Here is a 17,922-nt window from a genome sequence, read left to right as displayed (position 1 = left end):
AATAAATAATAATAATAATGATCAACAAGGCATATTCAGTGGCTGTTATTATAAAGCAACAAGAGCTATAACGGATTAGGCCCTTTGAGGGCTGTCTATTTCACTATCAGCCTGTAACAGACTGGACATGTATATCAGCATCTTTTTAACGGGTGTAGTATGACTGGCTCCCGGGATCCCGACCTCCGGAATGCCGGCAGCGGGGTGAGCACCAGTATGCTGAGCGCCAGGATCCTGACAGTCGGTATATCGAGTACCTCCCCTTTTTAACAAGGGAAGGGAAGAGATTGTGTGCTTGGTGCACAAGCACTCTTGGCCTCAGCAACTGTTTCTGGTTGCAAAGGTAACATGATATTTAGTATTATTTAACCATCTATACAAAACACACAGCAAAAGCAAAATAAATAAATAAGTGGGGTGAAAACATTACGATGGTTCAGAAACAAACTATATAAATACAATAGCTAAAATGGCAGCAAATATTATATAATAAAATAAAGACAATTAATGATAATAAATAAAATAAACCAACTTAATATAATAAAATAAAGACAATGATAATAAATAAAATAAACCAACTTAATATATTAATAAGATAAGGAATAAAACATGGTTAGGATTTTCTGTAATTTCAGCAAATAAAGCAAAAAGGTCTAAAATACACTAAATTTACTTTTACAATAATCTCATTTGTCCCCACAAATGAGAATTTCTCAGAAAGATGGTGGTTGTTGGAATGGGATGCAGTTAAAATGCCAGCTGTCGGGATCCCGGCGTGAGGGGACTCGCGGCCACCAAATGCGATGCCGCTATACTGACAGCCGGCATCCCCTCTTCCGGTATATCATACCGCATCCGTTGGAATTTCTGAATAACCTGTTACTGTAGAACACACATCAGTAAGTGTATTCTCTTTTCATGCATGACTGACACTTAGAAATACCTTCTTGTCATCTCACACCCCACGTTTCTTAAACTTGATTATTGGTCTCCAAGTGTCTATCAATGCCGCTTCTCAAGATTTCCAAGTTTTCAAAATGCCGCCTTCGTAAAAAGTTTTATGATATGGAGAGCTAAAGAAAGTTCTCCATTAGCATGAAGACTGCTGAAAATATATAGATCTAGCACTTTTTGTAGGAAATAATCGGACAAATCGTGAAACTTCCAAAATGCTGTAGGGCCAAAGAATCCTACTTGTCAGATCTTGAAGAGTTTTTGTCGGGTGGGAGGATTAATAGAGGATTCACTAATGGTATGAAATGAGGCGAGGAGGTTGAATATAATTCCTTCTCATGTACACACGGAGGTTGGGGAGTACGTACTAGGAGATGCAGGAGGCCTGAAGACACAAACAGTAAAGGGCCCTACACATTTGTAGATATTTAAGAAAGATATCGGCCAAAAATTAATGATTTATCGTTCATATTGTTCAGTGTGGAGGCAGTGTCGATGAATGATGCGCATCCCCGCAGTCGTTCATTGTTGGTTTATCATTGCAAGCCAATTTGTATGCAATATGTGTATGCTCAAAATGGTTACTAAAAACTACCTGAAAAATCGCTCATCGCTCATATCCTTAATCGTGCAAATTGCTTAAATCTCTCAGTGTGTTGGGCCCTTAAGTGAGCATGGGATCTAGAATCGGGTAAGCATTAGGCGCATGGTACACTATGTAAGCGCTGAGATGATGTACTAGTTGCTGGGAAGTAGAGCGATACCAGCTTCACCAGTTGTGCTGGATCACAGTGCAGAGCCAGCTAAATTAGATATGCTAGAACGTGGGATAGTAGCAGCTGTATTAGATGAGCTGAGACATGGAGCGGTTCCAGCTATACAGGATAGATTGAGATGCGGACCAGTTCCAGTTATGCAAGATATACTGAGATACGGAGGAGTTCCAGCTGAACAGGATATACGGAGATACAGAGCACTTCCAGCTGACCAGGATATATTGAGGTGCGCGGCAGTTCCATCTGAACAGAATATATACAGAGATGTGGAGCAGTTGCTATACAGGATGCAATTCCAGCTATACACAATGTCTCCCGACCAGACGTGGTCACCAGGGGTAATGACAGAGACATACACTATAGGCTGAGTGGACAGGAATGCAACCAACGCTAGCAGAGCACAATGCTAACAAATGTTCCTTAGGCACCAACACTGAACCAAAGACCACAGCAGGGAGCACAGTAACAAGCAACTTCCAGGAGTAGTTACTTGTTTCACTGGCGTTTCCCCTCTGGGCTGGACTAGTTTTAAAGGCACAACCGCGCACCGATTGGCCCAGGCATACCCTCTGGCTTACCATTGGATACTGGCAGTCATCCGATGGTCTCCAAACATGTCTGTGCCCATTTAGCAGACACACACCAAACTACCCCAAACACAGGTCACCATTACACTAGGTAGTGCTGCCCACTGTCATGGTTGACATCTCCGCTGTCTCACATGCCGTCCATGAGGACCCTGCATGACACACTACCTCACTACCAGCATCCGGTTAGGATAAGTCCCAGTGCTAAACACCCTCACAATAATGACAATACTTCAAAGACCCTGCCACATCAGTTCTACATCTAGTGGGGTTTAATGTGGGAACAAGATGATAGATGAAAAGTGGGCCCAAGCACACGACAGCGCCACTTACCTAAACAAAATCTGCTTCATGTAGAAGAATATTAAACAAAGTATGTGGAGGACAAGAAAAAAAAAAAATGGTATTAAAAAAAAAAAAAAGTACATCTATTACTTGTCTCTAGCTTTAAAACTGAATCAAATTTTATGTATGCAGTAGTAACCTTTGACAAAATCTGAGACCGTTTCTTTCCCGATTTTCCCTGTCTAAGTTATTTATTCCAATGTGCTTCCAAAAGTGGTGTTTTGTGGTCATGAAGTTACTTGCGTAACAAAGAAAATAGGATTTTAGTACCTACCGGTAAATCCTTTTCTCCCAGTCCGTAGAGGATGCTGGGGACTCCAAAAGGACCATGGGGTATAGATGGGATCCGCAGGAGCTTGGGCACACTGAACAAACTTTAACTGGGTGTGAACTGGCTCCTCCCTCTATGCCCCTCCTCCAGACCTCAGTTATAGGAACTGTGCCCAGGAGAGACGGACATTTCGAGGAAAGGATTTTTGTTTAAACTAAGGGCTACAAATATACCAGCCCACACCACAAACATACCGTACAACCGGAGTAACAGTAAACCAGATAACAGCATGAAACAACAGCAACAAGCTGAAAACAAAAAATACACAACCCGTGTATAAACTAATTTAACCAGCAAGAATACACTGCAAGTAACAGTCCGCACTGGGATGGGCGCCCAGCATCCTCTACGGACTAGGAGAAAAGGATTTACTGGTAGGTACTAAAATCCTAATTTCTCTTACGTCCTAGAGGATGCTGGGGACTCCTAAAGGACCACGGGGTCTATACCAAAGCTCCAACACGGGCGGGAGAGTGCGGACGACTCTGCAGCACCGATTGAGCAAACATGAGGTCCTCCTCAGCCAGGGTATCATACTTGTAAACAACTTAGCAAAGGTGTTTGAACCCGACCACGTAGCTGCTCGGCAAAGCTGAAGTGCCGAAACCCCTCGGGCAGCCGCCCAAGAGGAGCCCACTTTCCTGGTAGAATGGACCTTTACTGACTTCGGCACCGGTAGCCCAGCCGAAGAATGAGCTTGCTGAATCGTACTACAAATCCAGCGTGCAATAGTCTGTTTAGAAGCAGGATGACCAATCTTGTTGGAAGTATACAGGACAAACAGCGCCTCTGTCTTCCTGGCAACAGCCGTTCTAGCGACGTAGATTTTTAACGCTCTCACAACATCCAGAGACTTTGGAACTGCCACAGCATCCGTAGCCACGGGTACTACAATAGGTTGGTTAATGTGAAACGAAGAAACCACCTTCGGCAGAAATTGTTGACGAGTCCTCAATTCCAAGGGGTGTGGTCTTTTATAAGAGAAAAAAGACAAAGGCAGCTATATATCTTTTCCAGGGCACACTTATGAAAAAATTAATTAATAAATAAGATAATGAAATATAAGAAAATTAATACTTGACTTTTATGAGATATACTTAAAAAGAGAGGGAGAAGGCAAATATAAATGAATAATTTTTCAAAGCATAATTGCTACACTTTTGAGCGATAGGATTTAGATGAGCGAATTTATCTTTATTCCCTTAGTGGTCCAGAGATTTCCTTAAATAATAAGAATTTTATTGGGAATAGGGTAACTCCGTTGGGTTCAGCTGTAGCCTGTCAGACTAGCACAATTAAGTGAAAGTAGAGATTAAATATCTGGATCTGCACAGAAAATCGGAAGGACACAAATGACTGGAGAGTAAAATACCTACGGTACCTAGTATTCCCTGGTGGTCTCCCAACCGGGTACTGACCAGGCCCTGCAGTATATGGCTTCCAAGATCAGACGAGATTGGGCATACTCAGTGCGGTTTGACCGTAGGTGGGTAAATCTCCAATCTGTGCAGTCAATTCCAGTGTGCGGATACTTATACACATTGTTTATTTTGAGCATATCATAAATGCCTGAATTATTGTTGGTATAAGAACAGAGCATTAAGCAACATTTGTGCTGATTGTTATACTAATGAGAGCAAGAGAAATCAGGCAGTGAGAGTATGATAATCTAACAGGGATTGATCCCCAATAAATGCATAAAATTCAGTGCAACGAGAAACACACAGGAGATTATATATAATTGTCTAACAGGGATTAATCCCCAATTCTGGGTGTATATAATTTAGTGCCATGACAAAGCACACAAAATTCCAATAAACATTAGTTCCCAAAAGCAGATATCCTGTGGTTATATCATATTTTAGCAAAATCACAAATTAAAGATACTTCAACAATCCTAAAGATATACCTGCTTTCATGGGAGGAGACAAAATTTTCAATGTTTATAAGGTATTGATTTCACAGTGAGCAGTGAATATAGTTTATGGGGTATTGATGTCACAATGAATATTCCCAGTGGATAATGTTTACAAAAGGTATGTGAAGCGGTTAATTTGATGAAATTATGCTAGATAATAGCAATCCCCCTGGTAGGAGATGGAAATGAAGTAATTATTATTGCTGGATATACGGCATCAAACCTTAATGCTTCCATGCATTGGTGGACAGTGTGAATGCCGAAGGGTCCCGCAGCTGTGGGTAAGAGTTGTCCTGCCAGGGAGAGGGGACGCTGAACCTGGAGCCGGGAACCGATGTCCGCGGTCCGTGCGACCGGAAGTTCGTACACCGGAACCGGAAGTGGACGTACGTTTCGCTCTGGGAGCTTGATCACCTGACGGAGTTACCCTATTCCCAATAAAATTCTTATTATTTAAGGAAATCTCTGGACCACTAAGGGAATAAAGATAAATTCGCTCATCTAAATCCTATCGCTCAAAAGTGTAGCAATTATGCTTTGAAAAATTATTCATTTATATTTGCCTTCTCCCTCTCTTTTTAAGTATATCTCATAAAAGTCAAGTATTAATTTTCTTATATTTCATTATCTTATTTATTAATTAATTTTTTCATAAGTGTGCCTTGGAAAAGATATATAGCTGCCTTTGTCTTTTTTCTCTTATAAAAGACCACACCCCTTGTTATAGTTTACAGAACTATTTTCCGGGAGCACCACCAACCCATTGCTGAATTCATGTATGTAGTAAGCGTAAATGTTGGTTAAACAAACATTATATAACCATTATTACAAATTGTATTCTGTGCAGATTTTACACTTTGTTAGTGAGTCCTCAATTCCGCCCTATCCGAATGGAAAATCAAGTACGGGCTCTTATGAGATAAGGCTGCCAACTTCGACACTCGCCTGGCAGACGCCAGAGCCAACAGCATGACTACATTCCAAGTGAGAAACTTCAACTCAACCTTACGCAAAGGTTCAAACCAGGAAGACATAAGAAACTGCAAGACCACCTCAAGATCCCATGGTGCCACCGGAGGCACAAACGGAGGATGGATATGCATCACTCCTTTCACAAAAGTCTGAACCTCTGGGAGGACAGCCAATTCCTTTTGAAAGAAAATAGATAAAGTTGAAATCTGCACTTTGATGGAGCCTAATTTCAGGCCTGCATCGACGCCTGCCTGCAAAAAATGGAGAAACCGACCCAAGTGAAATTCTTCCGCAGGAGCCGATTTAGTCTCACACCACGAAACATACTTTCTCCAAATACGGTGATAATGTTTCGCCATAACCTCCTTCCTAGCCTTAATGAGAGTGGGAATGACCTCCCCGGGAATACCCTTACGAGCTAAGATTTGGCGCTCAACTTCCATGCCGTCAAACGCAGCCGCGGTAAGTCTGGAAACATGCATGGTCCCTGCAATAACAAGTCCTCTCTTAGAGGAAGCAGCCAAGGATCTTCCACAAGTAATTCCTGAAGATCCGGATACCAGGCCCTTCTTGGCCAATCTGGAACGACGAGAATCGCCTGAACCCTTTCTCGTCAAATGATTCCCAGTACCTTTGGAATGAGAGGAAGTGGAGGGAACACATACACCGACTGGAACACCCACGGAGGTCACCAGGGCGTCCACTGCACTGGCTTGGGGGTCCCTTGACCTGGAACAATACCTCGGAAGCTTCTTGTTGAGGCGAGACGCCATCATGTCGATCAGCGGAATTCCCCAACGCTTCGTCACTTCTGCAAATACCTCTTGGTGAAGAGCCCACTCTCCCGGATGGAGATCGTGTCTGCTGAGGAAATCTGCTTCCCAGTTGTCCACTCCCGGAAGGAAGACTGCTGACAGGGTGCTCACGTGTTTTTCCGCCCAGTGAAGGATTCTTGTGGCCTCCGCCATAGCCGCCCTGCTCCTTGTTCCGCCTTGATTGTTTATATGCGCCACCGCTGTGATGTTGTCAGACTGTACCAGGACAGGTCGACCCTGAAGAAGGCTTCTTGCTTGCAGCAGGCCGTTATAAATGGCTCTTAACTCAAGAACATTTATGTGGAGATAAGCTTCCTGGAGCGACCATTTCCCCTGGAAATTTCTTCCTTGGGTGACTGCGCCCCAGCCTCGGAGGCTTGCATCTGTTGTCAGAAGTACCCAGTCCTGGTTACCGAACCGGCGCCCTCCTAGGAGGTGAGAACTTTGTAGCCACCACAGGAGAGAAATCCTGGCCCTGGGAGATAGACTTATCTTCCGGTGCATGTGCAGGTAAGACCCAGACCATTTGCTCAGCAACTGAAACACCCGGGCATGAAACCTGCCAAATGGAATGGCTTCATACGCCGCAACCATTTTCCCCAGAACCCGAGAACAGTAATGGATCGACACACTTGTCGGCCTCAGAAGTTCCCTGACCATCGTCTGCAGTTCCAGAGCTTTTTCTTCTGGAAGAAATACTCTCCGTAACTCCGTGTCCAGAATCATGCCCAGAAAAGGCAGCCGAGTGGTCGGAATCAACTGAGATTTTGGCAAATTTAGCACCCAACTGTGCTGACGCAGAACTGACAGTGACAAATTCACACTTCTCAGCAACCGTTCCCTGGACCTCGCCTTTATCAGGAGATCGTCCAAGTACGGGATAATTGTAACCCCTTGCTTGCAAAGGAGAACCATCATTTCTGCCATGACCTTGGTGAAAATCCTCGGGGCCGTGGAAAGCCCAAACGGCAACATCTGAAATTGGTAATGAGAATCCTGTATCGCAAACCTGAGGAAGGCATGATGCGGAGGATATATCAGGACATGTAAGTAGGCATCCTTTATGTCGACTGACGCCATAAAATCCCCCCGTTCTAGGCTGGCAATCACAGCTCGAAGAGATTCCATCTTGAACTTGAAAACTTTCAAGTATGGATTGAGGGATTTCAGATTCAGAATCGGTCTGACCGAACCGTCCGGTTTCAGTACAACAAAGAGGCTCGAGTAGAACCCCTCCCCCCGTTGGGACGGGGGAACGGGAACAATGACCCTCTGTTGACACAACTTTTGTATCGCTGCCAGCACCACCTCCCTGTCCGGAAGAGACACTGGTAAGGCCGAAATGAAAAACCGGTGTGGGGGCACCTCCTGAAACTCCAGCTTGTATCCCTGAGACACAATCTCTATTACCCAAGGATCCAGGCCTGATTGAATCCAGACCTGACTGAAGATCCGCAGACGGGCCCCCACCGGTCCGGACTCCCCCAGGGAAGCCCCAGCGTCATGCGGTGGACTTGGTAGAGGCAGGGGAGGACTTTTGGTCCTGGGCGCCTGACACGAGAGGACCAAAAGCGAGGAAGGACGAACCTTCTCCACGCCTGTATTTATTTGGACGAAAGGACTGCATCTGCTGATGTGGTGCCTTTTTCTGTTGTGTGGTAACATAGGGAAGAAAAGAGGACTTACCCGCAGTAGAGACCAAGTCAGCCAAGCCGTCCCCAAACAAGACAGTACCTTTGAAGGGTAAAGCTTCCATAGCTCTCTTGGAGTCGGCATAAGCATTCCATTGATGGATCCACAGCACCCTCCTGGCCGATATCGTCATGGCATTGGCTCTTGATCCCAAGAGACCAACATCCCTCGCCCGCATCCTTAAGGTAATCTGCAGCGTCCTTGATATAACCAAGAGTCAAAATAACATTATCTTTATCAAGGGTATCCATATCAGCAGCTAAATTCTCAGCCCGTTTAGCAATAGCACTACTCACCCATACCGACGCCACAGCAGGTCTGAGCAATGCACCCGTATTAGTGAAAATGGACTTCAGAGACGTCTCCAGTTTGCGATCCGCCGGATCCTTGAGAGCTGCCTTCTTAGACAAACGAGTTAGAGCTTTGTCAACATTTGGAGACGCCTCCCATTTTTCCCTGTCATCAGGGGGGAAAGGATACGCCATGTAAATCCTCTTGGGAATCTGCCACCTCTTGTCCGGCGACTCCCAAGCCTTTTCACAAAGAGTATTCATTTCATGAGAGGGGGGAAACTTCACCTCAGGTTTTTTCCCTTTGAACAAGCAAATCCTTGTTTCCTGCACCGCAGCTTCATCAGAAATGCGTAAAACATCTTTTATAGCCACAATCATGTACTGAATACTCTTAACTAATCGTGGATGCAAAGCAACCTCAGTGAAATCGACCTCGGAATCAGAATCCGTGTCGGTATCAGTATCTACCACTTGATTAAACGGCCCGATGGGATCTGCAGCTGAGACAAAGCATCCTCCATGGATTTTTTCCACACCTTTGTCTGTGACTCAGATTTATCTAACCTCTTTGACAAAGTAGCCACATTTGTATTAATTGTACTTCACAATGTGAGTAAATCAGGTGTCGGCTGTGCCGACAGAGCCAATTCCAGACCCGCATCTGCTCCCCCAATAACCTCCTCCGGTGAATAACATTCAGCCTCAGACATGTCGACACGGAGTATCGACCCACCGACACACACACACACACACACACAAAATGCCTCAGCTAGGGGACAGGCCCACAAGTAAGCCCGGAAGGAGAAACACAGAGGGAGTATGCCAGCTCACATCCCAGCGCCCATATATCCCGCCAAAGCATATATGTGAAAAGCGCTGCTTAAAGGACAATAATATGCACCACAAAACTGTGCCCCCCCCCCCCCCTCCCCCGATTAGCTCCCCGTTACTTTTAGTGGAGCTTTGGAGGTCCCGGGCCAGTGTCTCCTGCAGCCGCGTGTTGAGGATAAATGGCGCCTGTGAGCCGCGCGGCTAAGCTCCGCCCCTTCCCAGCACGCTTCAGCCCGCCAAATTTGAAAAATGAAAATGCCGGCGGGAGTCTGAAAAACGGTGCAGAGGCACCGAAAAGGCTTCTGCCGGCTTCCCAGACCTCAGTAACAGCTGCCCAGGGCGCCCCCCCACTAGCGCCCTGCACCCTGTGAGTGCCGTTGGAGAAGTGTGTGGGAGCATGGAGCGCAGCGCTACCGCTGTGCTGTACCTCGTTACTGAACTCTTCTGCCGTCCTGAAGTTTTCTGCCTTCTGCATACTCATCCGGCTTCTGTCTTCTGTGAGGGGGGTGACAGTGCGGCTCCGGGAACAAGCAGCTAGGCGCACCAAGTGATCGAACCCTCTGGAGCTAATGGTGTCCAGTAGCCTAAGAAGCAGAGCCCTTAAACTAAGTAGAAGTAGGTCTGACTTCTCTCCCCTCAGTCCCTCGCTGCAGGGAGCCTGTAGCCAGCAGGACTCCCTGAAAATAAAAAACCTAACAAAAGTCTTTTCCAGAGAAACTCAGGAGAGCTCCCCTAGTGAGTGTCCAGTCAGTCCTGGGCACAAAGTCTGAGGTCTGGAGGAGGGGCATAGAGGGAGGAGCCAGTTCACACCCAGTTAAAGTCTTTTCAGTGTGCCCAAGCTCCTGCAGATCCCCTCTATATCCCATGGTCCTTTTGGAGTCCCCAGGATCCTCTAGAACGTAAGAGAAAATAAAATGTTCATTGTGAAACAAACACATCACAAATACATAAAACACACAGATTCATAATAACCTTTACACTTATTTCTTGTATACTGTACAGCAACATTTTGCTTGATTGTTAAATACATTCAGGAGAAAAAAGCTTGCATTTGTACCCATACAAATGTGAGGTGCTGACCATGGCACCTAGAGGCAACAATTAAGCTGTCAATAACTAAATAAAAATATAAAAGCCTGTGAACAAACGTCTGAAAACATACCTTGCTTCACAAGTGATTGCAATAAAGGTCTTCTCCCCAGGAGGAATCACCATTGCTTCACTAAAGCCAGCATTTGACGATTGAAGCGTTTTCTCATGATTGCCATTCAAGTCACTGAATCCATTGTAGGCAGAGACTTTTCCTGATGTCAAATGACCATTGTATGTTGTCTGGTGATTATCTGTCACTGGATGAACACCCAGAGGACCCTCTAAAGTATTCTTATATAAATAATTTCCTGCAGAACCACTCAAGCATTTAGAATAGTATCCTAGATAAGGCATATAACAACCCATGCGGTAATTCCTAACATTTGACGTCATTAAATTAGAAGGCAGAGCTCTTTCGTTTTCATCTTGTTTATCACTGGTTACATTACATAAGGATTGTGTCATCTGCTCGGGCTTCAATGAAGGATGGGGTGATTTTAAGGAGGGTGATAAGTCTTTATCTACATCAAGTTCTGAAGTACACATTTCAAACTTGAATTTATTTTCTTTTTCCAAACCTGCAACTTTGCAAGCTACCAATGAATGGGTGTTATTTCCCTTATTCCTGAAATTAAACAAACCGATAAACATATTAGAAAATAACACAATATTACATCTGTAGCTTGTAATACATTAAAATACTTGGCTATTGTTGACAGACACCCAGGCTCATAGGAAACTTAAATTAAAAAAATGCATTTTAAAATTACTTTTACCTATTTTTCTATCTGCATCCCTACATCAAACAACTCATTGGATATAACCTTTTTATTTCATGTTCTCAGTCTTCCTTATCAGCCAAATGGCCCCATTTCCATATGTAGTGGCTTGTGCATTTTTATGGATCATTCTAATGGTTTAAATATTCATTCTAGTTTTCTGTCTGAATAAATACTTCTAACAAACAAAAGCAGAAAAGTCACACAAAAAATACTATAAACAGTTCATATGTAGTTTTTCATTACATAGATTAGTAATTTTAATCTCAAAACGTGTGCCCCCTCCCTCAAAAAAAACCCCCACAATCATTCTTGTTTCTATGCAGAGAACAGCTGGCGCTACAGAAAATACATACTCAATGCAAATTTGCAGAGATTTACTCTGTCCTTGTTTGATTACTCCAAAATGAGTCATCCTGGAAACTTCCAAGCCTCCTTTGTTCATCATCAAAGCAGCAGAGTACTTGCTGTCTAAATCCCCATCGTCAGGTGTTGGCAGGCTGCAAAAGCATCAAAACCAGGTTTGTTTTTCAAAATAGAATAATCAGATATGATTGACTGTATATTGTAACATACATATATCCCTTTTCCCAGATTACATAGGCTTGTGACACTGACTGTTATTACTTGAATACATCTTAGTGATATTTTCCCACACCATTTCAGTCAACTAGTCATTTTCTATAACATGTCCTGGGCTCCTCAACCCCAACAATAGAATTTACAGTGGATCAGGTACCGCAAATTGTGTTTTCCATAGATACATATCTATTTTTTTTTATTTATTTTTTTTAAAGATGGTTTGCAGGAGCAGGACTTCGAATAAGTGAAAACAAAAAGATAAATCAGTATATAGCCTCCAGTGTATTAAAAATATCTTTCTGAGTTTATGAATTGCAGGCAAACAAATGTAGCCGCACTTGCCGTGGCTACATCTAGGCGCATTCATGCCTGGTTCATCCCGCACAGGTCTTAGAAGCACACACGCCCCATTCATAGTGTATGGAGTGGCAAAAGAAGAAATCTGGTGTGGCTAGGCACAGGCGCGCCACTAGTGCACATCCCAGCCGGATGTAGCCATGATGAGCATGGCAAAATCTGTATTTAGAGATGAGAAGGGATACGCCCTTGATCTATACTGTAGTATCAAATAATTTCACCACAAGCACACACTCCAAGGCAACATAGTCTGTACAATTGCGCCATTTAGCTAAATTTGTTCCTAATGCTAAATCAGACCCCTGGTAGCTGGTTGAAATATGGGTCTTGGTCCAAATACTTGTCCTTAAAAAGGTTACAAATCCAAACTTCTGACTTTTTAGCTAAATAAGATTTAGGTTAAAAAAATATAAACAAAAAGGGAAAAAAGTATCTATGATGAAATGGACACTTGAAAGTTGTACTATTTGTGGCTTTGAAAAGGGAATTTGTGACATAAAAAGATTCATGTACAACAGACTTTTAAAATGCAGAAGTATTTTATACTATTTTATTTGAAATTTCCACATAATAAAAACCAAATACAGGGTGATTCAAAAACTGGGCAGGAAATGGGAAAACTGAATACTCCAGTAAGGTATGGGTGAGGTGGGCTATCTTTTGGGGTATGTACCGAACATGGGCGCCATGTTGAAATCGGCCTTCTTGAAACTAAGTCAGTTTTTTCAAATGGAAAGGGGGTCGTGTAACTTATCAAACACAAGAATTTGCTGAAAAGTTTATTGCTGCAAACAGATTTGAAATAGCAGTTATGGTTCAAAAGTTACAACACTTTTTGTTGCAGGTAACTGAAGATGGTTTTGATAAAAGAGGAGAGAATGGAGGTCATTTTGATGTCTGGAGAACAAAGTTTCCGTGTCATAGCTGCAGATTTTAACAACCAGCACCCAGAAAGACCTCCAATTTCACATAACACTGTCAGGTGACTAATTTCCAAATTCCGAGTAACTGGGGGGGTCATTCCGACCTGATCGCACACTATTTTTTGCAGCGCTGCGATCAGGTCAAAACTCGGCAAAACTGCGCATGTGTATGCACTGCAATGCGCGTCGTACGGGTACAAAGCGGATCGGTGCTGGGCGATGGATTTAATGAACAATCCAAGCGTTTGCAGGGCGAGTGTCTGACGTCAATTCCGGGACCGGACAGGCTGAAGTGATCGCAGTGCCTGAGTAAGTTCAGACCTACTCAAACTGCACAAACTGTTTTTGTACCGCTCGGCTGCACAAGCGTTTCCACACTTGCAAAGCGAAAATACACTCCCCCACAGCTGGCAACTATCTGATCACAGTGCTGCAAAAAATAGCTAGCGAGCGATCAACTCGGAATGACCCCCTGGGACTGTGGCTAACAAGTCACGGAGTGGTCATCCAAAAAGTGCTACTGACAAGACAACCTCAACAGTGATTTTGGCATTCTTCGTGAAGAGTCCACAACGCAGAAGAAAACGCCCACACATTAAATGACTGTCCTTTATGGAAAACAGTTCAGCCTGTAATTCCAAAAAAAAAAAAAAAAAGTGTTGTAACTGTTGAACCATAACTGCTATTTCAAATCTGTTTGCAGCAATAAACTTGTCAGCACATTCTGATGTTCGTCATGTTACAAGACCCCCTTTCCATTTGAAAAAAACCAGACTTCGATTCAAGATGTCCGATTTCAAGATGGCACCCATGTTCGGTACAAACCCTAAAAGATAGCCCACCTCATCCATTCAGTTCTCCCATTTCCTGCCCAGTTTTTGAAACAAAAGGGTGTACTGCGACTTTTGAATCACGCTGTACAATAAAACACCAGCCAGTATAAATGTACATATCAATGCACCAATTATATATACTCATAGTCAAAAAATAAGAATTTACTTACCGATAATTCTATTTCTCATAGTCCGTAGTGGATGCTGGGGACTCCGAAAGGACCATGGTGGGGTAGCGGCTCCGCAGGAGACTGGGCACAAAAGTAAAAGCTTTAGGACTACCTGGTGTGCACTGGCTCCTCCCCCTATGACCCTCCTCCAAGCCTCAGTTAGGATACTGTGCCCGGACGAGCGTACACAATAAGGAAGGATTTTGAATCCCGGGTAAGACTCATACCAGCCACACCAATCACACCGTACAACTTGTGATCTGAACCCAGTTAACAGCATGATAACAGAGGAGCCTCTGAAAAGATGGCTCACAACAATAATAACCCGATTTTTGTAACAATAACTATGTACAAGTATTGCAGACAATCCGCACTTGGGATGGGCGCCCAGCATCCACTACGGACTATGAGAAATAGAATTATCGGTAAGTAAATTCTTATTTTCTCTGACGTCCTAGTGGATGCTGGGGACTCCGAAAGGACCATGGGGATTATACCAAAGCTCCCAAACGGGCGGGAGAGTGCGGATGACTCTGCAGCACCGAATGAGAGAACTCCAGGTACTCCTCAGCCAGGGTATCAAATTTGTAGAATTTAGCAAACGTGTTTGCCCCTGACCAAGTAGCTGCTCAGCAAAGTTGTAAAGCCGAGACCCCTCGGGCAGCCGCCCAAGATGAGCCCACTTTCCGTGTGGAATGGGCTTTTACAGATTTTGGCTGTGGCAGGCCTGCCACAGAATGTGCAAGCTGAATTGTACTACAAATCCAACGAGCAATAGTCTGCTTAGAAGCAGGAGCACCCAGCTTGTTGGGTGCATACAGGATAAACAGCGAGTCAGATTTTCTGACTCCAGCCGTCCTGGAAACATATTTTCAGGGCCCTGACTACGTCCAGCAACTTGGAATCCTCCAAGTCCCTAGTAGCCGCAGGTACCACAATAGGCTGGTTTAAGTGAAACGCTGAAACCACCTTAGGGAGAAATTGAGGACGAGTCCTCAATTCTGCCCTGTCCGTATGAAAAATTAGGTAAGGGCTTTTATAGGATAAAGCCGCCAATTCTGAGACACGCCTGGCTGAAGCCAGGGCTAACAGCATTACCACTTTCCATGTGAGATATTTTAAGTCCACAGTGGTGAGTGGTTCAAACCAATGTGATTTTAGGAACCCCAAAACTACATTGAGATCCCAAGGTGCCACTGGAGGCACAAAAGGAGGCTGTATATGCAGTACCCCTTTGACAAACGTCTGAACTTCAGGAACTGAAGCTAGTTCTTTTTGGAAGAATATCGACAGGGCCGAAATTTGAATCTTAATGGACCCTAATTTTAGGCCCATAGACAGTCCTGTTTGCAGGAAATGCAGGAAACGACCCAGTTGAAATTCCTCTGTAGGGGCCTTCCTGGCCTCACACCACGCAACATATTTACGCCAAATACGGTGATAATGTTGCACAGTTACATCCTTCCTGGCTTTGATCAGGGTAGGGATGACTTCATCCGGAATGCCTTTTTCCTTCAGGATCCGGCGTTCAACCGCCATGCCGTCAAACGCAGCCGCGGTAAGTCTTGGAACAGACAGGGTCCCTGCTGGAGCAGGTCCTTTCTTAGAGGTAGAGGCCACGGGTCTTCCGTGAGCATCTCTTGAAGTTCCGGGTACCAAGTCCTTCTTGGCCAATCCGGAGCCACGAGTATAGTCCTTACTCCTCTCCTTCTTATGATTCTCAGTACCTTGGGTATGAGAGGCAGAGGAGGGAACACATACACTGACTGGTACACCCACGGTGTTACCAGAGCGTCCACAGCTATTGCCTGAGGGTCCCTTGACCTGGCGCAATATCTGTCCAGTTTTTTGTTGAGGCGGGACGCCATCATGTCCACCTTTGGTTTTTCCCAACGGTTTACAATCATGTGGAAGACTTCTGGGTGAAGTCCCCACTCCCCCGGGTGGAGGTCGTGTCTGCTGAGGAAGTCTGCTTCCCAGTTGTCCACTCCCGGAATGAACACTGCGGACAGTGCTATCACATGATTTTCCGCCCAGCGAAGAATCCTTGCAACTTCCGTCATTGCCCTCCTGCTTCTTGTGCCGCCCTGTCTGTTTACGTGGGCGACTGCCGTGATGTTGTCCGACTGGATCAACACCGGCTGACCCTGAAGCAGAGGCCTTGCCTGACTTAGGGCATTGTAAATGGCCCTTAGTTCCAGGATATTTATGTGAAGTGACGTTTCCATGCTTGACCACAAGCCCTGGAAATTTCTTCCCTGTGTGACTGCTCCCCAGCCTCTCAGGCTGGCATCCGTGGTCACCAGGACCCAGTCCTGAATGCCGAATCTGCGGCCCTCTAGAAGATGAGCACTCTGTAACCACCACAGGAGAGACACCCTTGTCCTTGGAGACAGGGTTATCCGCTGATGCATTTGAAGATGCGATCCGGACCATTTGTCCAGCAGATCCCACTGAAAAGTTCTTGCGTGGAATCTGCCGAATGGAATCGCTTCGTAAGAAGCCACCATTTTTCCCAGGACCCTTGTGCATTGATGCACTGACACTTGGCCTGGTTTTAGGAGGTTCCTGACTAGGTCTGATAACTCCCTGGCTTTCTCCTCCGGGAGAAACACCTTTTTCTGGACTGTGTCCAGAATCATCCCTAGGAACAGCAGACGTGTCGTCGGAATCAGCTGCGATTTTGGAATATTTAGAATCCACCCGTGCTGTCGTAGTACTACTTGAGATAGTGCTACTCCGACCTCTAACTGTTCTCTGGACCTTGCCCTTATCAGGAGATCGTCCAAGTAAGGGATATTTAAGACGCCTTTTCTTTGAAGAAGAATCATCATTTCGGCCATTACCTTGGTAAAGACCCGGGGTGCCGTGGACAATCCAAACGGCAGCGTCTGAAACTGATAGTGACAGTTCTGTACCACAAACCTGAGGTACCCTTGGTGAGAAGGGCAAATTGGGACATGGAGGTAAGCATCCTTGATGTCCAGAGACACCATATAGTCCCCTTCTTCCAGGTTCGCTATCACTGCTCTGAGTGACTCCATCTTGAATTTGAACCTTTGTATGTAAGTGTTCAAGGATTTCAGATTTAAAATAGGTCTCACCGAGCCATCCGGCTTCGGTACCACAAACAGCGTGGAATAATACCCCTTTCCCTGTTATAGGAGGGGTACCTTGATTTTCACCTGCTGGGAATACAGCTTGTGAATGGCTTCCAATACCGCCTCCCTGTCGGAGGGAGACGTTGGTAAAGCAGACTTCAGGAACCGGCGAGGGGGAGACGTCTCGAATTCCAATTTGTACCCCTGAGATACTACCTGCAGGATCCAGGGGTCCACTTGCGAGTGAGCCCACTGCGCGCTGAAATTCTTGAGACGGGCCCCCACCGTGCCTGAGTCCGCTTGTAAGGCCCCAGCGTCATGCTGAGGACTTGGCAGAAGCGGGGGAGGGCTTCTGTTCCTGGGAAGAGGCTGCCTGCTGCAGTCTTTTTCCCCTTCCTCTGCCCCGGGGCAGATATGAGTGGCCTTTTGCCCGCTTGCCCTTATGGGGACGAAAGGACTGAGCCTGAAAAGACGGTGTCTTTTTCTGCTGAGAGGTGACCTGGGGTAAAAAGGTGGATTTCCCAGCCGTTGCAGTGGCCACCAGGTCCGATAGACCGACCCCAAATAACTC

General features: G+C 45.1%; 1 protein-coding gene and 1 pseudogene across 1 annotated transcript in view; both read right to left on the bottom strand.

The window, feature by feature from the left end:
- MOV10L1 (Mov10 like RNA helicase 1) overlaps nucleotides 1-17,922 on the bottom strand; it is a 432,265-nt gene that overhangs the window by 408,337 nt on the left and 6,006 nt on the right. Inside the window, exons 3-5 of the mRNA XM_063929997.1 lie at nucleotides 13,152-13,221; nucleotides 11,742-11,885; nucleotides 10,677-11,231 (exon numbers count right to left, since the gene is read on the bottom strand). Coding sequence (XP_063786067.1) covers nucleotides 10,677-11,231; nucleotides 11,742-11,885; nucleotides 13,152-13,221 — 769 coding nt within the window. The remainder of the gene's footprint in view (nucleotides 1-10,676; nucleotides 11,232-11,741; nucleotides 11,886-13,151; nucleotides 13,222-17,922) is intronic.
- LOC134937312 (5S ribosomal RNA) lies at nucleotides 4,363-4,481 on the bottom strand (annotated as a pseudogene).

Source organism: Pseudophryne corroboree, chromosome 6 (genome assembly GCF_028390025.1).
Source record: "Pseudophryne corroboree isolate aPseCor3 chromosome 6, aPseCor3.hap2, whole genome shotgun sequence".
Lineage (NCBI taxonomy): Eukaryota > Metazoa > Chordata > Amphibia > Anura > Myobatrachidae > Pseudophryne > Pseudophryne corroboree.
Note: the sequence above shows the minus strand (reverse complement) of the source record. Positions and strands in the feature narration are given on the sequence as shown.